Source organism: Dryobates pubescens, chromosome 12 (genome assembly GCF_014839835.1).
Source record: "Dryobates pubescens isolate bDryPub1 chromosome 12, bDryPub1.pri, whole genome shotgun sequence".
NCBI classification, from domain to species: domain Eukaryota; kingdom Metazoa; phylum Chordata; class Aves; order Piciformes; family Picidae; genus Dryobates; species Dryobates pubescens.
Genome location: NC_071623.1, coordinates 14,919,779 through 14,943,763, shown reverse-complemented (window position 1 = coordinate 14,943,763; position 23,985 = coordinate 14,919,779). Strand labels below are relative to the sequence as shown.

At 36.9% G+C, this 23,985-nt stretch overlaps 1 protein-coding gene across 8 annotated transcripts in view; it reads left to right on the top strand.

Moving 5' to 3' along the window:
• Window positions 1-23,985, top strand: part of CASK (calcium/calmodulin dependent serine protein kinase) — a 182,165-nt gene that overhangs the window by 124,548 nt on the left and 33,632 nt on the right. For 6 of the 8 annotated variants that reach the window (XM_054166057.1, XM_054166055.1, XM_054166054.1 and 3 more), the window contains 4 exons: window positions 145-162; window positions 5,749-5,870; window positions 20,116-20,193; window positions 21,382-21,462. In XM_054166057.1, the coding sequence (XP_054022032.1) occupies window positions 145-162; window positions 5,749-5,870; window positions 20,116-20,193; window positions 21,382-21,462 (299 nt within the window). The remainder of the gene's footprint in view (window positions 1-144; window positions 163-5,748; window positions 5,871-20,115; window positions 20,194-21,381; window positions 21,463-23,985) is intronic. The other 2 variants (XM_054166058.1, XM_054166056.1) reach the window with 1 other exon arrangement.

Below are 23,985 nucleotides of genomic sequence, written 5' to 3'. Positions count from 1 at the left end.
AAAGAGGTGGGGGAGGGGGATTCTTGTTACCTTGGTCATACAATTGTGTGGCTGAACTAGTGTGCTAGGTTGCAGCTTTATAAATCGCTTGCTCTGAAATCTTCATACTGTTTGTTGTTTGTCCAAATGCTGCCTTCCTACTAGGACTTCTAGCAGCAGAAAGTAGGTATCCCTTTGTTTTCCTTTAAGGCTTGTCATTCACCCTTGGAGTGTGTCTGCATGTTTAAAAATCAGCTTTCTTCTCTTCTCTTTGCTGTTTTCAGTTTTAATACTGCCTGCTGAAGCAAAAAATAGCCTGAATGTTTTTTCTGCTAGATCTGCCTATAATTTTGAAAGTTTATTTAACCAGAAGTAATACAATTTCCAGGGAATTCTGAAGATTCTAGTTTAGAGGCAGTATTAAAATTGCCTGATTTTTTTTGTTCTCAATATTGCAACACAATATTTGCAACACAACTGAAATAAAAAATATTTTCATTAAATTAATAAAGGATAAAATGGGTTTACTTCCAAAATCAGTGTTTTCATAAACTAATGGGCTTTTTTCTCCTAACACTAAACAGGTGCTATAATAATAGTCATATATTATTTTCTTGATATACCTTTGCATGAACTTTCTTGATCATTCTGTGTTGATGTGTTACGTGATATATGCATATACATTGTGTATATACATATACCTGAATTAAATGACTATCCAATATGTGTCTCCTTAAGGAAGGAATATTATTGACATGTAGGGAGGTGGTTCTGCTGCACGTTAGCTGCACACTTCATTAGAAACTGAAAGCACAAGCACTTCTGAAACCTGCAGACTATACTAGACATAGGAGAAGGTGTGAAATTCTAAACCCTTTGATACAATCTGCAAGCGTTTCAAAACCAACAAATTCAGCATCTCAAAATACAAGCTAGGAAAAAGAGGATGTTTTCCTGCAGCATCTTACAGTTTGTACACTTAACAGTTCTTCTTCTGTCCTAGGGTGGGGACAGCATGACATGTGTCCATGCCTCCATTTGTGATTGAAGTCATGGAATTTGTTGTTGTTTGCTGCATTCTTTTGATCTCATAGGTTATGAGGGATGTTGTTCCTGGTCCTCCTATATTCCTGTCTCAGAATGCATGCCCAGTAATACAACATTGAGAACTCCATGGATTTTTATACAGTTGTAGGAAAAAGAGAAAACCACATACAGAGCCTCTGCCACTGATGTTTGGGTTTTGTTCTTGTGTAAAAACTTTCTTCAGTAGACTGACTGAATGTGCTGCCCTCATACTGGTCAGAAGAGGGTTTCCATATGTTTTTTGCAGTGTGGAAGAAAGTATCTAAGGAAGTAATAATGAAGACCATTTACTTGTTATAGTATTTGTTTATTGCATGTGAATGTGCTACCTGTAAGGTGCAGGACTTGTCTGAAAAACAATACCTGCTCACTACATATTTCTTCACCAGCACACTAGATTGCCTTCTGTCATATTTGAGGCTAGTTTTACAGTGAGAGATAAGTGGGAAAAAGAACTGGCAAACTTTGTGGAAAGATCCCAATACAGGGACAGGAGAAAGCTGGAAACATGCATACACACAGAGCCGTAGTGCATGTAGAAGAAAATAAAGGCTATCTTCAAAACAAGCAGCCCTGCCCTGCCCCCCACACCACTTTCTTTTTTGTATTTCCATATATAGTACTCTTTTCTGCATTCCTGCTTCTGTTTAAGAACACTTTATAACATGTTTTCTCTTTCAGATTTTGGGGGTTGGGTTGGGTCTTTTGTGGTGTGTTTTTCTTCATTTGGTCTTTTCCTCTGTCATCTCTTTTTTTCTCTGCTGCACCTACTTTGTTTGGTTTTCTTCTCTGACTTTTACATGCTTTTAGTTGCCTTCTTGTATTCCATAAGTGTTCTTACCTTTTTTGATTTTGAATGCCAGTAACTTTCCATAGCCCCAACTGCCTTCTTTCTGGAGTTTCATTGTAGTCCCATAAACCTTCATCTTTCTAGTTCTTTCCCTATTGTTTTCTATGTGTGTATATCCACACACACATATATATAGTGTATGTATATATTATTGCTGTCTTAAATGCCTCCCAGTAGCATGCACAGGATTCTGTGCATGTAGGAGCTTATTTGTAAATTTAGAGTGTCTAAACTTGGGTCTTTGATCTCTGATCAAGAAAGAAGCCATTAAACACTATGTAGGTCAAATTTGAGGAGAATAGAATCCTTACTTGCCTTACATTGTGTATATATGTGAAAGATTTATATCCCACCTTACTTTAAAGTACTGTAGGCACATAGGTGTATGTGTGTGTATATATAGGTAGGTAGGCCATTATTTGTCCTTACAGAGATTAGTTGCTCTGGAATATAGGGAACAGCAAGGAGCAACAAATTACAGTGTGAGATTAGTGGCATCTCGACTACATTGATTCTTGCAGATGTGCTTTAAAGTGATCAACAGCATCTGGTACTCAGCTGGCTTTCCTCTTAATCTAAGAAGTTACATCAGCACAAGTAGTGGAAAAGTCCTGTCTCTGTAAAAAACTCTTTTCATGCCTTTAATGGAAACAACTTATGTTTGAATATTTTCTTTACAGGACCAACAGGAACTAGAGGTGTTCTTTCTTACACTTTTTTAACTCCTGGTACTAAGGCAAACCTGGCCTTGTATGTAGTGTCAGCATAGTGTTTGTAATTATGCTGACTTTAAGCCTAGACTTTCGTATTTATCTGGAGTGAATGGGTCTGGATGCATACATGTTTGTGATTTGAAATCCTCAGCTGCCAGACACTCAGTCATTTCCACAGCATTTTGATCTAGATTTAATGTGTTAAATATTTATGCCTTGTATTTTTAGGGTATCATAATCAGATACAAGCAAAACAAAACTGCTGGATGCACTGATTTATGCAGTTATCACTAAACAGATCATTTAAAGATATAAGTGTAACCAGAGTCTTAAAGCAGAAAAATCTTTGTTTTCTTTGTCATATGTGGAAAAACAAAACTAAAATCCATGAAACTTGAATTTCTCAGTACAGAATTTGGTAAAAAAGATGTCATTGTCACTTCACTAGATGTGATCTATCAGAATCTCACAATGTTTATAAGAAATTTTGTTCTGAAAAGAGCTGCGCTTTGTAATAATTCCCATGCTTGAGGTTTGGTGGGTTTATTATGAGATAGTATCCTGTGACTTCATGTGGTGCTTCTAATATTTGACCTCTCTAAAATCTAACAATTTGTGATGATTTTTCTTCTGGCCTCACTGTATGTGGTAGCCTCAGACTTTCTGAAATGCCTGTAGCTTGAGAGCCAGGATTGGGTTTTAACTTCGTTTCCAGCAGATGTACACAAGAAGGCAGCCAAGATAGGGAGTTAGGAGAAATCAGCTTGTGTTGTCTGTAGCTTGAATGGCATAAGGACTGAATTGTGATATACAGAGAAATTGCAAATAGCAGCTAGGCTTTGGTTACATTGCTAATTAGAAGACCTCAGAGTATTCCAAAAGGGAAAATTCCCTAAGTAAATAATACCATCAAATAAATAATGTGGTGGTCCAAAGCATTCAGTGGTTCATAGTAATACAGCAGTACAGACAACCTTGAATACATTTCTCATTGGTTGTGGTAAGTTTTATTGGTTATGAGCAAGATTGAGCAGTGTTAGAGACTCTTAAGATGTCCAGATCTCTGAAGTGAATCTTCTTTTGAGTTTTCCTTAAAGTAAATGCTCCAAAAACACAGAGAGGGCTTTGAATCCAGAAAGTAAAGTTTTGATATTTTTTTTTTATTAATTCAAACTCTGATTATGATAAGAATATAAATAAAGGAGAATTTTGACTAATTTCCTTCTGCCAACCGTATCATGGAAAGTCAAGCACTTCAGGCTTGAAGATTTCTTACAGATCTTCCATCAACTTTTAACTGACATACAGCAAATATTAACAGCAGCTTAGCACAGTCCCTTTTGAATCCCTAGGTTATATTCCTTGCCTTTGAGGCTTAGCTTACCAGAAGATTCCCAATCCCTGTATTTCCTTAGATTTCCTGCTGTGCTTCCCATTGTGGAAGCTGTAGTGAAGTGGATAGACAGTTCCTTTAAGCTGGCCATGCCTTTTCATTGTCAAAGACAGAGCAGCTTTTTCCTCTTCATCTGTGCATCTGGCCTGACAGTAAGGCAAACCATTTGTTTTATTTGCTGACCAGCCACCACCCTTTAAAGGAATATCACTTAAATTAGTGCATCAGTTGGAAATAAGTAGCCAGACACATTTAATGGGATAGGACTAAGAAGTTGTATTGCTCCTGAGCCCTGACTTGAGTGAGGGAAGTACTGTGATTCTTAACCTTCATATACAAGGAACTGTGAGGAGAAGAATCCTAGGCTGAGATTTGTATTAAATGTCATGCAAGAGTTTCTAAGGTGTAACTTAATTGTCCATCTAAGCCATAAGGTCACAAGTTTTGTATATTTTGTTTGGCTTACTCCAATTTTTCAAGGTTTTCCTTGTGTGGATAAGAGGAGATTGACTTCTTTTGTTTTTATTAGATTCTGAAGATGCAATAGATTACAAAAGGATTTGAGTTAAGGAAGGCTGGCAAGTATTGTTCGTGCAGTGGTGGATGGAATTTCAAGAAATATAGCTACACTGGAAAATGAATAAGTCATGAATAAGTAGTCAGAATAAACATAATAATGATAAATCAGTGAAGTACAGAATGTGTAGAATGCTGTATTTAGAATTAAGAAAATATTTATGCAAAAGAATTCATCAGTTCACTGTCAGACACCAGCATTTTTGCAGACTAGCACTGGATATGCTACCATCTTTCCAAATGCTTATACCACTGTGGAAAAACTGGAAAGATGGGCTCTGGGTGTTTAGATAAGCCAGAGCTGGCATTCTACATACATAAGTGGTAGCCACCAACGAGATCTGACTTCTAAAACAAATTGTTCCAAACGGAACCAATGCAGGTTGATTTACTATGGACTTGTGTTGTGTTTCTGTATCCTCCCCAGTTCAACTCTTCCCTTGGACTTCCACCTTCCATAATGCCTCCTGTTTCTCTTTTTTATCCCCAAGTCCCTCTCTTCTCTTTTCACCCTTATGCCATATATAAATCATCTACATCTTCCTATGAGCAAAACCAATCAACTGGTCAGAAGGCAGGAAGTGCTATACTTGGATCTGAGATAACCAGGCAAACAATAAAAACTGGAGCTCATGTTACAGACTTTTGTTCTCTGGAGGACATGGCAGTCAGGTCTTTCTCTCTCTTCCCTCCTCTGTTCAGATGCTGATGTTAAATGAATTTGTGAAAGTGTTGGCTCCTTCAGAGTTTTACTCATTTTGAATATGTATTTGAAATTGGCCAGCACTGTAAAAAGAGAAGGTTGGGGTGAGAATGGTGAGAACAGGCAGTTGGGCAGATACTCCAAGTAACTTTGTAAGGTATTGTTGGAAACCAGGCTAAACTAGAACAAAACTAAGCTTAGTAAAAAACAGGTTTTAACCTCTTGTCAATTAAACCATTTCTTGTATGTAGTAACACTACATATGGGCACTGTTGATAAAATTTATTCAGTGAATTTTCCTGTAAAAACTCCAGCTTTTTTTAAGTTCCTGTCATACCAGATGAAGTGAATGTTTCATTTTCCAAAGTTCAGTTTACTGTGACTCTTTGCTTTATTGATTTTTATCCTTTTTTTGTTTTCTTTTTTCTTTCTGTTTATTGCCCCTTAGGAGCAGTCTCGCAGGTGCTGGACAGCCTGGAAGAAATTCATGCACTTACAGACTGCAGCGAAAAAGACTTAGATTTTCTTCACAGTGTTTTCCAGGATCAGCATCTTCACACACTACTAGATGTAAGTTTTCTGTGGTAAATAATTTGAATGCATTTCTGTGTCTGTCATTCATTGGGTAATATTTATTTTTCTCCCAAATACATTCTCTTTTTTTTGTTTCATACCTAAATGAATTTATTTGGGTGTGGAATGTAACAATCACCTACACAAAAATACACGTTAGGAGTATACATACAGAATATTTTAGAGTACATAGCTTTGCTTTAAAATAGGAATGGGCAATCTTTAAGCATAGTTCACTGTCTGGCTACACATACAGTTCAATTCTGATAGCTGATGGTTCATAGTTGGTTGGGGTTTTCTTTTCCTTCCAGAAAATTAAAGCACTCTGTTTCAGAAATAATTTTGAAAAGCAAGTAGTCTGGTTTTTGAGAGACAGATGCTTGCACACTCCTTATCTTTCTGTGCCTTGAAGACTTTCTGTTTTCAGAGTTTCTTGTTATCATATCACATACATAAATCCTGTTTATGTTTCCCAATAGTTTTTTAACCAAGCAGGCCTAACAAGCAAGTACTTTGGACTTTCTCAAAAATTGCCTGAATTTGGGGAAATGTGTGTATAGTTTTGAGGTAGAATTATTTGCTGAACTTCAGCTCTCCAAAACCAGAGATCTTGAGCATCACTTCAGGCTTACACTCTATCCCTCATACTGAGTGCCAAGACCAAATTCAAAAGCATATCTCATGCTGTCATTGATGTTTGTGTATATGGAATGTTGAGGTCTAAAATAAAGGTCCAAAACAGGAAAAACTTTCCCTGATTTTTCCTGGCATATGTGGATTCTTCACATTAAAGACAGAGGACTTGCTTTCAGGCAAGACAAACTTTCTAAAGCCATCTACACATTGCACTGAGATGGAAGGTTGACCATGAGCCAGCAGTATGCTCTTGTGGCCAAGAAGGCCAATGCCATTCTGGGGTGTATTAGAAGGGGTGTGGTTAGTAGGTGGAGAGAGATTCTCCTTCCACTCTACTCTGCTCTGGTGAGGCTGCATCTGGAATATTGTGTCCAGTTCTGCTCCCTTCAGTTCAAGAAGGACCTCAGGAAACAGCTTGAAAGAGTCCAGCGCAGGGCCACAAAAGTGATTAAGGGAGTGAAACATCTTCCTTATGAGGAGAGACTGAAGGAGCTGGGGCTCTTCAGCTTGGAGAAGAGGAGTCTAGGGGGTGACCTCATTAACATTTATAAATATGTAAAAGGTGAGTGCCAAGAGGATGGAGCCAGGCTCTTTTCAGTGGTGCCCAATGACAGGACAAGGGGCAATGGGTGGAAATTTGAGGCATAGGAGATTCCATGCAAACATGAGGAAAAATTTTTTCCCTGTGAGGGTGACAGAATGCTGGAACAGGATGCCCAAAGGGGTTGTGGAGTCTCCCTGTCTGGAGATACTCAAGACCTGCCTGGATGTGTACCTGTGTGATCTGTTCTAGGTGATCCTGGCTCTAGCAGGGGGGTGTTGGACTGGATGATCTTTTGATGTCCCTTCCAGCCCCTAACATTCTGTGATTGTGTGAACCAAATCCACATAGGAATAGGCTTTGTCTGCATTAGCAAGTACTTCAACATGGCAGTAGCAAATCCAAAGAGCAAAGCAGTTGACACTAAGGACCTGTTGCTAACAATTCCATGTATTTTGAGGACTTTTACTTTATACTATGTATACTACAGTCCTGTGGACTGAATAACCACTGGTTGGTGAACACTGTCTTCTATTTTAGTGTTCTTTAGTGTCTATACAGTGGAAACAAAAGAATGGTAGGTGGACATAATCAGAAGATTAATTTCAAAAAATGTACTCCTGAATCAAACCAAAATGCTCAAGTGACCTATAGATGATGCATTGATGACCTATAGATAAAGACATGGGGGTTATGAGCATTTTGTATCTTACATTTAGCAGCTTGGATACCTTGGTATATATCACAAATGTAGCAAGATGAAAGTGAAAGGCACGTAGGAATAAGAGTCATTCCAGCTCTCTGATCTGCAGGTAGATGATTATGGCTGTAGAAACTTGAAAGAGTTTCTGATAAATTGCTGAATGCTTTAGTTCTTACATGCAACTTTGCAGGAGTATGTCTGAATGTGAATATTGCCACAGTTGCATTGATGTCCAAACTGTTTAAAATGTAGCAGACTGTACACTTCTTAAAATTTGTTAAGTGGTGGCTGAGTTGTGGTCCACCTGGATTCTATGCATCCTTAAAGGATTCTACATACTTCCTTCTGGAAGAGGATCCAGCTGCATGGTTCTGAGCTGGTCTGTATGGCAGCATAAGCCTTATGCTAAAGCTTGCCCACAGCGTAGTTACCCATATGACTTGAGGAGCCAGAGATTGTGATGAGGGCATTGCTCTGGCACAAGACTCTACAGTTGTATTCTTTGTTCTTAATAACAGCTTATACATTTTACATCCAGTCACTGGATAAAATTACATGGAGTATGCATGAAGAAGGTTTGAGGAGCTTGTGACTTTCCCAGTTTGTATCTTCAGCAACTCATCTTAAAATTTGCATTAAAATATGAACCTTTTATTCACAGTGTTTGTCTAACGTGTTCCAGATGTTGAAATTGCTCTGTCTTTCTATATTACATGCTGAAGTATAGAAAGATGATCAGATAATATAATATGAATGACAAATAAAAATCTGGGTAGGAAGAGAATAACCTGAGTGTTATAATAAGAACCAAAACACTTGTGTCACTCATGCAGAAAGGTTTTAGATATTTATTAAGCATTTTTATTGTCATACAACTTCCTCGCCTTTGATAAACCAGATGGCCCTAGTTTAAGGTATGTCTACCAGGCATTTATTTAGGCTTCTGCACTGCTTTTACTTTTTCCTGTTCTTTACACTATCAGTCAGATTCATAATACTTCACTAATGATATATTATTTCTGTAATGGTCTGCTGTAGCCTTTTGAACTAGAAAAAAATTGCAATGAATTCATACCATTTTGCCCTTTTTTTTTTGTTTAAAAGTCATAGTCATTCACTTAGAAAAGGATACATTTAAATGCATGCTGCAATAAAGTAGCTGTGAGACAAAAGTGTTATCAAAAAGGAAGTTTTGTTTTATTACACTGTGTGGAAGGGCAGTAGTAGAATCTTCCCAAAGATACTTTGATTAGAATAATGCGGAATAAAAAGACATTGCAATGTCATGAAATAAATATCTGAAAGTCTGAAACAAGTTAGAGAGTATTATTTGAAATGAGAGCTTTTTAATTACATTAACTTCAATTTGGGAGACTAATTTCTGTCTGTGTGGCGATACCAATCCAGTTTCTCTCAGAACTCTGAAAAAAATGTCAGTTGTGCTTTGATGAAGTTCTGTCAGGGAAGCTCTTCATTTCTCTCAGAAAATTAAGGGTTAGTAAGACCACCACAAGCCACCTGTGAAGCATTATATTCCACTAAGCAGGAATTTTCTAACCTGTTTTGATGTTGTGCCTCTTGCTTTTTGTTAATACTAGTGTTTCTCTTTGTTGGCCTTTTTGAACAGTCCAATTTTCTGTTTCATGTTCCTAGTCTTTCTCAAGAGTTATCCATATTTTTAGATTAGGCACATGAGGATGATGATGAGGATAGATCACTCCTGCTGCTGAAATACTTTCTTTTGCTTCTGAACTCTTATTCTGAGAGCAGAGCCAGATAAATTACAGTCTTTGTGTTCAGAGTGCTAGTTACCCATGTGTCGTTTTTTACAGGTATATAGATCACAAAATGTAACTTTTCTTTCTCAATAATTTATTTGAGCTTTGGTGCTATGAGGGCAGGCATCTCTAAAGGCCTTCAGGGTTCTTACCAGGCAGGGTTCTTACCATCCCATTGATTGTTATTTGATTAATTCATTTATATATGACTGTTAAGACTCTTCCACTTGGGTACCAAAGCTGTTGAATAGAAGGGACAACGAGGTGCCAACCACTTAAAAGTTAATTTATATCCCCACTGGGCCAAATCCTGCAATACACTAGCATATCCTTACTGAATACTTTAAATGAATGATTTTTGTATTTATTTATTTCACAGAATCCTTCTGTTGGGTGGGGTTTTCCTATTCAAAAATTAGATAATTCACATTAAAAACTTAGTGTAATTTAATAAAGAGTAAAGAAAAGGCCCTTCTAGAAACAACCATTTAGATACATTCATTACCTTAAAAAGATTTCTTGTTTAATAATTGATCTTTCTTGTAAAGTAAAAGAGTAACTTTGGGTTGGTCAGATACTATTTTTTCTCTCTTGATTCTTTTAGTAATCATGATGATCAAAATTTTGGTGAATGCTGTAGGACATTCCTCTGTGTGACATAGAACTGACTTGGTTTATGCCTATATAAAGCTTTAAAGATTGTTTCATTCTGGTATTTTGTTTAGATCATAAGAATGTTATAAAGTTAAGTGAAGGATATAAATAACTTCATGGGAAAAGAGAGTTAAATTTAAGTAAGCTTTTTATTACCCCGTGGCAGACTTTTAGAACCTTCCTCAAATGATTTAAGTTTTTGGGTTGGTTGGAGCTTTTTAATTGACTTTCATGAAAGCAATCATGGGAGGCATTGCTGGTTTGTGTCAGCATTACTGATACATAAGTTTGAAGAGGTTACTAATTTTGGAGGCATTGTTGTTTGGCTGTTTTCTGTATCATGGCTAAAGATTTTACTTTAATGAATATTTGTTTTGAAAATCATACTGGGCTTCAAGGCTATTTCTAATGAGGAAGATCTGTTACACATTATGTTTAATCTCTGTCAGTGCATCAAAGTAAGCAAGGTTTGTTAAAAGTAAAAGCAGAAGCTGCTATTTTATGCAGCTGTCTACATTGAAGGAGACACGAGAAATAATTCTCCTGTGAAATCAAGTAGTTTGGTCACCTCTCCAGGGAGCTTTCTCTGGGTGATTCTGAATGCAGATGTCGTTAGATTTACAAGTGAGATTTTCACTCAGCAGGAGAACAATATCAGCTTTTGTGTGACTGGGGCCACTCTATGCTACTGGCTTTGTCTGCATCTGTCTATCCTGAGTCAGATAGTTCTCTAGGCTGATATCTTTTGGCTGTTAACTTAAGAAGTTTCTTACATTATTTTCATAGATGGAATCATTAAGGTAAGTGTTGCTATTTCTGCAAGTATGTCTGTGATAGAAGAGTTGCAACTTTTAAGAAGGTTTAGTTTACCTTTCGCTGGCGTAGCGCATAGCACACGTACAGGTTTAACTGAAAGAGATTACATACATTTTTGAGTAGCTGTATGTATCATATTTATATGTGTAACCACTTCCCTTTAGAGTTTAATTTATATCTACAGTGCATATATTTAAAGCATACTGATTTTTCAAGAGAATCTTGTTATGTCTGTTACCCTTTGCTGCTAATGGTATTGTTTCAGAGGAGTGTGCATCCCTGCAAACTTCAGAGTTCTCTCAGTATTTCTTTTGAACTCAGTCATGCAAACAGATTTGCTCCTAACTCCAGACTTTTAAGGAAGAATATTTTATCTTTTGCTAGACTGTTGTTGGGATCTCAGTTTAGCCTCTTACGTGGTTGGCTAAAGCTTTCTTCTGGATTTGTTATGATTTGTTCTGTTTACCCTCTCAATGATGGACATTGGCACAGTAAATTTGAACTACTTTTAGAAATGTAGCCGTTATTCACCAGTGTCCAGCCATGGCTGGTACTGCAGTTCTCTATTTGAAAATGTTTTAAACTCTCCATACACTTATTTCTGATTTGCTATTTTCTGAACAAAGTGTTTTTAATTTAACAATTCTATTATATACTTGGGGGGGAAAGGCAAGAGACATTTGGTTTTTATTTTCAGAGTGTTTTTATTTCCTTCATTCTTTTAAATCATGACTAGACTGATGGGATATCTTTCATATGATACAGGGAAGAAAATAAAAACAGCAGAGGCATGTAAAAAGCTTAAACATTTTCATGAGTCATCTAATTTTTCTACGTTTTGACTTGAATAGGAATGGCTTTTTATGTGAATCACATTGCATGGTTCAAGTTTTTTGGATCAGCTTTGGTCCTTACTCTCTTGAATACTGATTATGTTAAAACTAATAAGTGGAGCATGTTTTAGTGGAACATGAATGCAATTCTTTGCAGAAACAGAGCAGAAAGTGTATGTGTGATAGATGTCTGGCTAAACACCCTCAGAATGTGTTAATGTGAAATAATCCTTTCTAATGTTTAAAATATTTTGTTTTCTAATTTTATTTATCCTTTAGTTAATTTGTTTGTAAGCCAAAAGGAAATGGAAAATATTTGTAAAAAGATAAAGAAAAGGGGGGGTGGGGGGGAAAAAAAGAAACTGTTGGCAGGAAAGCACCTTGCTATTTGGGGAATCAAATCTGGCTTTTATCCCAGTCCAGCAGAGGCAGCATGCTCAGCCCCAGGGAGTGGGAGGGACTGTCTCTCACATTGCAAAAGAAACTCCTTTCCCAAGAAGTATAGAAGGAACAATGACCAAGCCTTAGGGTGGACTGTGTGAAGAATTCTTTCAGCAGGTGGGCTGGATCATCATCACCAGTGCAGCATACTTTTTCTCTGAAAGGTAACTTTTCTGGCAGGCCATCTCTGAAAGAACACTGAAAGTAGAGGCTGTTCTGGAATGTCTCCTGCATCGTTTGATAATCATTCTCTAACATACCTCACACTGCCAACTTCCACCATATCTTTGCATTTCATTTTCTGTGTTCCTGGGATATGTAGAACACTGTGCTAGTTAACATTGTGTTTTCTTGTTCTTCCTGTTTCTCTGTCTTAAAAATTTATATAGAGAATTTGTCTTACATTTAATCTTCTGAGCAGAAATCACTTTGTTCTATGGTTTTTGTCATCTATAATACTGTAATAATAATAATGACTGTATTTCTTAAATACAAGATTAATAGAAATAAGAGTTAGCTAATAGTAACTTTTAGGTTGATTAATTTTTGAGACATTCATGTATCCACCATGTCCCAACAATGCACAATTCTGGGTTGGATTGCATGACATTGTGATAGTTGCTTTGTTGCACTTAACCTCTTTTTAGCTAACATTCTGCCGTTTCTGAATATATATAAGCTTAGAAGTGATATGGTGAATCATCAAGTACAATTCAACTTAATAAAGTACCTACTTTAAATGGGAATCATACTATTTAGCCCAGTCCTCTCGGCCTAATGTCACTTTCCTTACGTTGCTGTGTCATTGTCTCTGCAAGTCTGTGTCTGTGCATCAGTGTATCTCACTCTGAAAGCATGAATCTGCAGAGATTTTTAGTATGTGGTGTTAAAAATGCCCTTGGTTACAGTGCATTTTTATGTTACTGGGCTCTGATCTGTCAAAAAAACACTAGAGTTGTATTCCTGGCATTTGTGGAACACTTAATTAACTTCACTGTTACTGTTTTGAGGTTAAAAGGCTTGTTTTCATATTTAACTTTCTATACATTCTTCACTTCTTTTTACATTGAATGCAGTTTAAGTCAGTTTCTGTTGCTTTTTAACCATAAGGGATACCTGGTTTAAGGATTTTTCCTTACAAAACTTCAGATTCTCAGGTTTAGTATTTCTCCAGGAGCTTGGGGCATGTTCTGAAAATTGCTGTAGTGTCTAGGATACAGTCCACAAATCTTGACTAGCACTTCTGCCTTGCTGCTGTGAGTTTTTCTCAGGATATTTCAGTCTGCACTTAGTTTACATAAAAATACCCAAAGGCAATATAGTAGCAGCCCAGTAAACTCTGCTTCTGTCTTTGAAGTCAATCAGGCCTCGCTGCCTCCTGCTTCCAGTTATTCAAGTAGATGGCTGATACATGTTGACAGTTCTTTGTACCAAGGAGCTCACCACAATATATTTAGAGTATATCATTACAAAAAAAAATTACGTGGATGAGAAAAGTCAAAATGGTTGTAACTCTAACATCAGTACTTCCTGCTGCAAGATATGCTCAGTGTGACAAAGCAGGTGAGTGGCTATGTCCTTTGCCAGCCCTCTGTAATTATTACAGATTTAATTAGTTACGTATGGATTCTGTATCCTCCCGGTATGACATTCATGGTCATTAGCATCATCATCTTCCAGATGGTGATTTAGCCATCAAGAATTAATTCAACTAACAGAATTGGGAATGCAGCCCTATTTAGGTTTAACATGAGTCTGTATTTCCTGTCAAAGGTTATTACATCAGTCCGTATTGGAAGTAGGAAGGCAAGACAAGGGCAACAGTTCTTCTGTTGGGTGCACCAAGGTATTGTCTGCGTAACACAACTTTTTATAGCCTTTCCTGTGTGGAGGGTTTGTTTTCCCTGGTGCTTATAGAATAATTTAGATTGGAAAAGACCTTTATGATCTTCCAAGTCCACCCATTAATCTAGCACCACTAAACCATGTCCCTAAGCAACACATCTACACATACCTCCAGGGATGATGACTCAACTACTTCCTTGGGCAGCCTCTTACCAGGCCTTGGCAACCTTTTCAGTGAAAAAAATAATTCCTAATATCCAACCTAAACCTCTCCTGGAACAACTTGAGGCTGTTTCTTGTCCTATTGCTTGTTACTCAGGAGAAGAGACTGATAGCCATCTTGATACAACCTCTTTTCAGATAGTTGTAGAGAGTGATAAGGTTTCTCCTAAGCCTCCAGGCTAAACAAACCTTGTGCTCTGGACCCTCCACCAGTTTGGGTTTTGGTTTATCACTATGATTTTAAAGTGCAGCATGTATTTATTTAAGGTTATTCAATTCCAGGCTTTTCTTACCACACTTCACAATTTGAGAGAATATATATTGGCCTGCATGTATTACATATGATCCAGAATTTTGCTAGGTTGCAACCTCTTTCTTTTTGGTAAGCTATGTACATGTACTGTCTGGCATAGTATTTAATGCCTACTACCACTTGTTGAGAACTGCAGCATCTGCAGTCAATGGAATTTTTCTGATGAGTACTAATACAGGTTTTTCTTAAGTTATGAGGATAATTAACTGGATTAGAGTCCTAATCTATAGTGAAATATAATTCTCTTGGATACTGGAGCCTAGATTCATTATGCATGAGCAAGGTATTTAAAGGCACCTGAAATTAAATGAAAGCAAATAATGTCATGTGATTTTAAGAAGTAGCATAGCTGTTTATTCTCAGTACTTGTGTGACTGGATTACAAAAAAACAACCTTCTTGACATTCTTGGTGAATAGGAAGCAAATCAAGAGGCGTGATTTAAAAGGACAGTTGTGGGGGGGAAACCACACACACCCTGCAATTTATTTTGTAAGAATATAGTCCTTTGCTCAGTTCTCTTACCTCTGAAATGTGAAGGCATTGAATTTGCAGAGTAAGTGCATAGTATGTAGTAAATTCTATTAAAAAGGAATACATTCAATAATCAAGTTAAAATCAGTTCATAGTTTATGTAGGCTGAAGCTAAAAGTTAGCCCTTTGCAAAGAACCAAAACATGCAAGTCAGATATTACTGAACATCTTGACATATGACCCTATGATCAGAACCAGTGTAAGCATGTGTCATAGAATCATAGAATTGCTAGGGTTGGAAGGGACCTCAAGGATCATCTAGTTCCAGCCTCCCTACCATGAGCAGGGACACCTCACACTACATCAGATTGCTCAGAGCCACATCCAGCCTGGCCTTAAAAACCTCTAAGGATGGGGCTTCTACCACCTCCCTGGGCAACCTGTTCCAGTGTCTCACCACCCTCATGGTGAAAAATTTCTTCCTAACATCCAATCTGAATCTACCCATTTCTATTTTTGTTCCATTCCCCCTAGTCCTATCATTACCTGGCACCCTAAAAAGTCCCTCCCCAGCATTCTTGTAGGCCCCTTTCAGATATTGGAAGGCCACAAAAAGGTCTCCTGGGAGCCTTTGTATCTGATTTTAACTATATCAATTTAGAAAAATAGATCAAAGATGGGTATAGAACAAACTCGAAAAATACTCGCTGTTCTCTAAAGACTGTAAGAGTGATGTCTCATATAATAGAAGTACAAATATTTTCCTTTATTATTTTTAAAGCTAAAATGGCTACTTGTCCAAACTAGCAGCATTAAGAACTCTAGTTTAAAATTGGTTACAGCCATATGTATAAGCACAGTGGATTTAGTGTGTGAAATGGCAAAGATCTGTGTAGTCTTTGTCCGAGGTTGAACTTGGTGTGATTGCTCCACAGTTCATGACTGCCTACAGCTTCGCTATGGGACTGTAACTTACTGAGAGAATTTAAACTTGGATACGTTTTCACAGAATCACAGAATGTTAGGGGTTGGAAGGGACCTCTTTTTCCCACAAAAGTTAAACTCTCAATTTTAAACAAAAAAAGGAATGAAAAAAAAATATGGAATGGTCTCAAAAAACAGGAAACAGCTTAGAGTAGAAGTTGATTGAGTTTACCTGGCATCATGTTTTCTTACATGTTATATATAAAGGCATACAAAAACCTGTTTTTACATTCATTTCTGGCAGAGGTAGCAGGAAGTATAACTGTGTTCTGCAAGTAACACATTATGAATATGCACAAATACAGATGACTTTTTAAAACAAATTGCAGTTGATCTATGTTTTGCAGGTAAGATTTCCTCTAAAAATTATAAGACAGTGTATTTCCATTCTATCACATACATAATCAAAACTGAAGTGAAAATCCCCCATTTGCTACTATAAGAATTTTTGTACATAAAAGACAATTCATATGTTGTATGAATGTGAATATGTAGAAACAAGTGGAGTATTGCAAGTTATCTTAACCTCTGTCAGGGTTACTGAAAGTCTGAGTGCCTGAATTCACAAGCTGCAGTGAGAGTAGCTACCAGTTCCATAGCATGACAAAAACATACACTCCTCTGTTCAGACAGAAGTAATGTACTGCTTCAGACTATCTTGTTCTGTAAATAATGTGTCAGGGAATCTTCATTATAGCTGATAAACTGCTTCCCAAAACATTCTGTTGAAGCAGTTTTGTTGGCTGTTTTTGCTGCACAGCATTTCATCATGTAAGGAGCTTGCATGCAAAGGTTGAGCATACTCTTAAAGTAAGTGTATCACACAGGAAAAACTTTAAAGCTGTGGAGGGCTGTAACCTGTAATGCTCTAGAAATCTCAGAGTAGTCTTAAATATGCTTTGGACTTTCATACAGGCCAGGGCTGTAATGTGTGCTGTAGAATTACGCTGGGAAATGAGTACTGGGATGCTCAAATGGAAACAATGAACTCAGGCACAGTCCTTAACAGTGAAAAACAGAGGGTTTAAAAGAACATACTGTCTTCAAACAAAATTGAAGATAAGGCTCCTTCTGGCTGTGACCTTCTTAATCAGTGTGTTTTCTAGTAGGAGTTGTTACCTTCAGGGATGGTTTCCTTGGGATAGAATCCCAAGGAACAAAACACCCATGGGAAGGTCACATTTTGCATGGAAAAGATGTGAAACAGAAGTGGCAGAAGAAGAGAATTAAGTGGTCTGTAAGTTGTTTAATTGGCTCTTTAATTTTAGCACATCTTTGGTATTACTGGTTGTGAATGTTATTTCATCCAGTAGGTCATGGGTTGCTTTCAGACTTGCATTGCTGAGGTAAGCAGTACTACAGTAGGGAGCTGTGAAAGGTAACAAAGCAGCAAGCCTTTTTGTTAGCAAATGTTGCTATGCAAGGGGCAGCACCTCCACCTGCATATTATTAGATGGTAGCAAAACCTGGAAGTGTTGTATGTGGTTATATTGTTCAAAAAAAGGAAAAGTTAGATATATAAGGATATGCTTTAATTATTCTTTTTAGATGTTTACATTTGGGGATTGGCAACTCAGGATCTGTCTGAATTATAACCGAATCCTCACACAATGTGTATGGGTTGAAAGTTTTATGCTCCAGCAGTTTTCACTGTGTAGTCTAACATTGGTTACATTCAAGATTAGACCAGATAGTGAGGCTAAACTTTGGCTAGTTGTGATGTATTTAAATTTTTCAGTGTGACATGGAGTGGGGGTTGTGTTGGGGCAGTGTTCTCACTCCTCTTACAGGAAATTGTTAAAAAGGAATTTCTGCACATCTGAAAAACTAGTCAGAAGAGCAGAGTTTGTTGTTTTGTCTCGCCTGCCTGTGGCTTGTGGATTAGTCTTTGGGCTGTCTGCTGTTAAGTATCAGAAGAAATTAGTTCCCTTTTATCAGGCAGAAGGCAAAAAGTCTGGATTTCTACAAAAGCTGGTCGACTGACAGTGACAATGCTTGACTTGTGGGTATTCTCTTCATAGCATTTCTGTACTAGCATGCAAAATTTGCAACAACACTTCTTTTTTTGAGAAGCAATACTATTATGTTAATTAGCTATAATGTCCATTTATGTTTGTTATATCAAGCTTTGTTAATATATTGGTTGTGATTGTTAAGCTTTTCTAGGGCAAGAATTTAATTTTGAATTGTTGTGTAGCAAATGCAGAAGAACTGGTATTGAGGAGTGCAAAGTGTTAAAAATGTCTGAACATTTCAATTGCAGTGGCATTTTACAATTATTTTTGTAGTAAGAATTTTTAATTAGTATGTTTATGCTTGTTGCAGAGTGAAATTGTTGTAGGTTGAGTTGCTGGAGTGGGAGGGCAGTTACTTGCTTAAAAATAGTGTCCAGCAAAGACAAAGCCCATCATTAGTGCATATACATGCATATTGTCCTGCTGAGTATCTGTTGGTATTACACAGAAAAGCATTCTGCTGAGAACAGTGAAGAATTTACCAAATCATTCTGTTTCACAAGAAGCCAGCTTTGGTATGGTCTTAGAGTTGCAGGGCTGCTGAAAGACAGCACTGCAAACAGAATGGCTTTCTGTGATTGAAACTGTGTAGCTAGCTTCATACACTAATGTGTTCTGTACAGCATATAAAACCTGCTGTAACTTACTAATGCTTACTTTAACCTACGATTTCTGCAAACAGGTTTCACTTAAGAGTTTTCTTGAACACTTTGTAAAACACTTGTGTAAAGGCATGTTGGATTCTTATGGCCAAGGGAGCAAATTTTCTTCTTAATGTGTCCAAACAAAACCTCTAGATTCAGAGACTTTCAGAGATTAATTATGGAGCTGGAAGTGTTGTCCCTTAAACTGCTTTGGCTATAGCCATTGTTGAAGTGCAGAAATATTTGGAAAACATTGCAAAACTGTCAAAAAAAAAGTTCTGTGAAAGCATTGTTGACATGGTAGATTGAAAAGAAAAAATATATAAAGCAAGTGCTAAGAGGTAATAATAGTTCCTGTGTTTCTGAATTTGCTTACTATTACTTTATATATTTATAAAGAAATGTATCTTGGTTTTATATTCTTATTTTTGCTTTGACTGAATAAATGTTCAATGTAGAAATAGTACTTCTGATACAATCTTATACATAATAGTATTTTTATTTCTCTGAAGAATGGAATAGAAATTCACAGTGATCACAGAATGTTAGGGGCTGGAAGGGACCTTGAAAGATCATTGAGTCCAACCCCCATGACAGAGCAGAATCACCTAGAGTAGGTCACACAGGAATGCATCCAGGTGGGTTTTGAATGTCTCCAGAGAAGGAGACTCCAAACCTCTCTGGGCAGCCTGTTCCAGTGTTCAGTCACTCTCACAATGAAAAAGTTTTTTCTTATGTTTACATAGAACCTCCTATGGTCCAGCTTGGAGCCATTGCCCCTTCTCTTCCACGTGACATCAGTGAGAAGAACCTGGCTCCATCATCCTGACACTCACCCTTCACATATTTATAAGTCTTCTCCAAAGACTTTTGTAGTATTGTATCTTCAAGAGCATTTTCCTGTGTTTTGAGGTTATATTACTGTCTAGAATGTTTTGTGATTTGATTTATTGAGAAAAGTGGGATATAAAGATTAATTTGATCTTATAGCAGGATGTATGATGTACAGCATTTATTTAAGATTCATAGGATCACTTCTAGCAGAAAAATATAGTTTCTGTAAATTTGTGGAAAAAGCATGGGAGGTTTGCAGACTCCCTTAACCTCTTGATCTTTCCCATGTCATCCTATGAACTCTGAATCTATGGCAGTGTTCAAATCAGGAAATGTTTAAAAAGGAAAAGCCAAAAGCCCAAGATGCTTGGTTTTGTATACAAAACATCTGTGGGTCTTGCAGTTTAACAGTCATCATAATCACAGTAACATAAGCAAGCTCTTGCTAGCGCTCATCATTATATATAAGGCAGCACATGATCTCAGTAGTTTGTTCTCTTCTGATTTCAGCTCTATGACAAAATAAACACAAAATCTTCACCACAAATCAGGAATCCTCCAAGTGATGCTGTACAGAGAGCCAAAGAGGTAATGGGTTTAAAGTAATTTTTGTCTCACTTTAAAAGTTTGAAGTAGAACATACTCTTCATCAAGATAATGATCTGTATTAGGGCTCATAATCTGAATTATTTCTGGAATTCTTCTGTTGCTTACTTAAGTTACATAACAAGTTGCATAAACTTGCAGAATTCCATTATGTCTCTAAGGATTATATGTATTACTCAGTTTCATCGTTTAATCTTTGCTGCATCAGTAGTGGTATTAAAAGGAGCAGTCCTCTTAGGTAAATGCAGTATCTTTTATGTTGTTTGTTTCTCTGCAACAGAAGTTTGACGTTCTTATGACTTAATAAAAATTTAAAAAAAGAAAAAGAAAAGATACATTTGTAGGTGTCAGCTTTTTTAGTTGAAAAAACACATTTATCCTAAGTAGTTTTAAGAAGAGCAGGTCTAGAAATGCAATGAAGGTGGCCCATTAAGACCAAAGATAAATAGGCACAGGTGTTCTTAATTCTTACACTTGACAAATACTATTTTTATTTATTGCAAGTAGTAAAAAAAAAAAAAAAAAAACAAACATAATGGTTGTATTCTGTGTCAGCCATAAAAATTCAGTACAGCTGTTGGAGGCAATGTGACAGGAGAACACTGTTCATGTAACAGGTTGCAGACAAGTTACAAAGCTTCTTTACTCCTTCCTCCTTTCCTCAATAATAAGCTGAAGCATGGCTCAGAGTTTTTAAAATCTGGAGTTTGGAGGTGGGGTAGCAGATGGACCACCTACACTAAAATTCTTTAACAATTTAATTTGTGGAGAGAAAGTTTTACAAGTGTTTTTAATTCTGCTTTTAAACTGATTGTTTAAATAAATTGAGACTGTGTGGAAGGTAGCAATGAGTAGAGGTGATGTATATCACATCTTAGGGCTTCATTTCTGTCCCTATATATTTAGCTGCTGGAAGAATGCTGTTAATTGAAAAAAGAGCAGCTGTTTCCTTCAAATTACTGCTTTAAACTCTCTCAGTAAAACTGAAAGGAGGCATTTTATTCTCCTGCTGGGGGAGGAGGACACATTCTCCTAAGCCTTTCCTGTCAAAAATATTCCATTGTATAATCATTTGGATGTATTCTGAGTGACCAGTGAGAGTTTTCAACTTGTTTAGTAGCTTTATTTCAAAGAAAGTTACTATGGGCATTTTCCCTGCTTATTTTCCAGGTATTGGAAGAAATTTCATGTTACCCAGAGAACAATGATGCAAAGGAGCTAAAGCGTATTTTAACACAACCTCATTTCATGGTAAGCAAATGCTACTTCTGTTTGGGATTTTGGGGTTTAGTTTTAACATTTCTTACGTAAGAAAACTTAAGTTCAGCAAGTTCTCCCTAAAATCTGCAAATGTTGAAACTGCATACAATACAGTAAACCTCTTAAAATAAGTAGTTCTGCTCTGATAGTTTGGCAAAACAGTTACTACTATTATCAGTCTCCTTTCTGTGCTGAAAACTGTCAGCAGTTTGGAGTCATCCGATTATGGAGCAGTTTCACTGTCTTTTTGGGGGAGCTGTGTTGCACACAGAAAGAAGAATGAATTCTTGTGGATGACCACAGGTAAATCTGGGATCCTCCTTTTTCTGAAGGCCTTGTTGGCATAAAGGCACATGAATTTATTGCAAAACAAGTATTTATTTAACATTATTTTGCAATAAATTAATAGCTTGTACAATATATCAATTTGTTCTGTGTCTGTTTCACAAACCCGATTTGTGGGCAGTAATTGCCAGGGACGTGGCTGCTTAACAACTTGGTTCAAGTTAATTAAACTATTTAAAGGATTTCTTTTCTCTGTGCTGTGGATGAAGTTCCAAAGTTCAGAAGTAAAGTGTTTGCTTAACTCTGCTCTACACCTTTGTCAGTTTAAAATCATGAATTTGACTTTCCCTAACGCAAGGATTATATGCAGGGGGCTTTGTGGAATTTGCTCACCTGAAAGATGAATTACTGTAAGTCTGAAGGATAAACCTAATTTCCAGGAAAGAGTGAGATGAAACCAACCTCATATTCAGGTATAAGATGAAATCTGGATAGTTGCATGTCCCAGTGTGTTCTTTTGATAGCCACAGTAGCTTTGGGTGCATTTTGTTTAGTACTTCAGATCAGGGGTGTGTTGAACTGAATCTCCTGGTTGTCCCCTTACAGTGCTTTGGTTTGTATCATGTAAGGGTCTCAGAGCATGCAAACTAGACTCTTTTGAGATAAAATTAAACTCAGAGATGTATGCCAAAAGCCAGTGTAATCCAGCAGCTGATGGTCATTCAGTCTGCAGGGCAAGATGGAAGCAGATCAGAAGTAAAAACTCCTGTAGTGCATTTAGTGTATACATCAGGTTCTCACTAACCCAATTGTTTTACTTGTTGGTTCATCCTTATTTCATTGCACTGATTGCTAATGCAGACATTGGCTTGTACTCAGCAACATATTGTTATGCCATTGCCTGGAGATAATACCTGTCCTGAAGTCTGTAACAGATCTGCTACAGCATTTAACAGGAATTCTTGCTTGAAATGAATAAAACATAAACCAAGGTGGAACAGTACTAAGCCATATTGTAAGAAAGATTTTTTTAACATAAATAAATAAATCAAATACTAATAGCATCTGGTACTCAGCTTCTTTATTTGGACTCTGACAGTTTTACTTACCTTTTTTTTTTTTCATAATTACCACACAGTATTGTAAAAAATGCCAGGCACTGTGGTGAAAGAACATTTTGTGAGTGTAAATTCTTTTCAGAGTAGGCATCAATAAAAATTATTCTGACATATAAAAATTTCATGTATCAAATCAAGAGACAGGAAAACTGATTTGGAAGTCATCTTTCATAGGTATCTTCATTTCCACCTGGTAGACTCAGAAATTTGAAACCATCTGTCAGAATTATTTTGTTGCAATTCTATAATAAAGTAATTTATTATAAGGAATAAAATGCAATTCTGCAACAAGTATTTTTGTTAAGGAGCAATTTCAGTAAGTCAGTCTACCACATCACAGGCTAAATTGCTAGTTGATGGAATCCCATCCCTTCTCCCTTGCAGCTGTTCAGACATTCATCTGACACTTTGGTACTGCACCATGCAAAACTAGTAGAGGAACTATTCCAACAAAACAATGATCCATTTAGCAAAAAGAATCAGGGGCAACTGGAATACTGACAGAGCCAGCATGAGCAAGGAGATAGAAATACACAGTCTAGGTTAGAGAGGAATGGCACAAACATGTAGAGCAGCAGTTAAATCAGCAACTATACCTTTAAAATACAGATAACAATGAGTCTACAGATATTTAAGAGGCAACCCCATCCCCCCCCCCCCCCCATTTTCAGCCCTGCTCCCATATGCACCTTTTATAAGTTTCAGACCTTACAAAATTATTCTTTTGTATGTGCCATACTTAAGAGCCAGAGCCTTTAAAATAGCTACTATTAATAAATGAAATAATTGTGTAAAACAGTACTGTCAGCCTGCACTCAATGTGTTTACCAAGCATTGTACAGAGAAATAATCTGGTCAGTAGGTTGCTGAACTCAGACACAGAGAGTGGAGCAATAAAGGTGTAATAAGTAGGATCATGTGCATTAACACCTGTATGGTATCAGAGTATTTTACAGTTGTTTATGTTATTATGTAATGTATATCAGAAGACAGTGGAGTATAATCTGTCTTGTTTACTTAAGCCACACTAGTGGTTTATGCTATGTACAGGTCTTTACAGAAGCAAAGCCAATAGAGCATGCATTTGTGAGTACTTTTACTGGCATTGAGA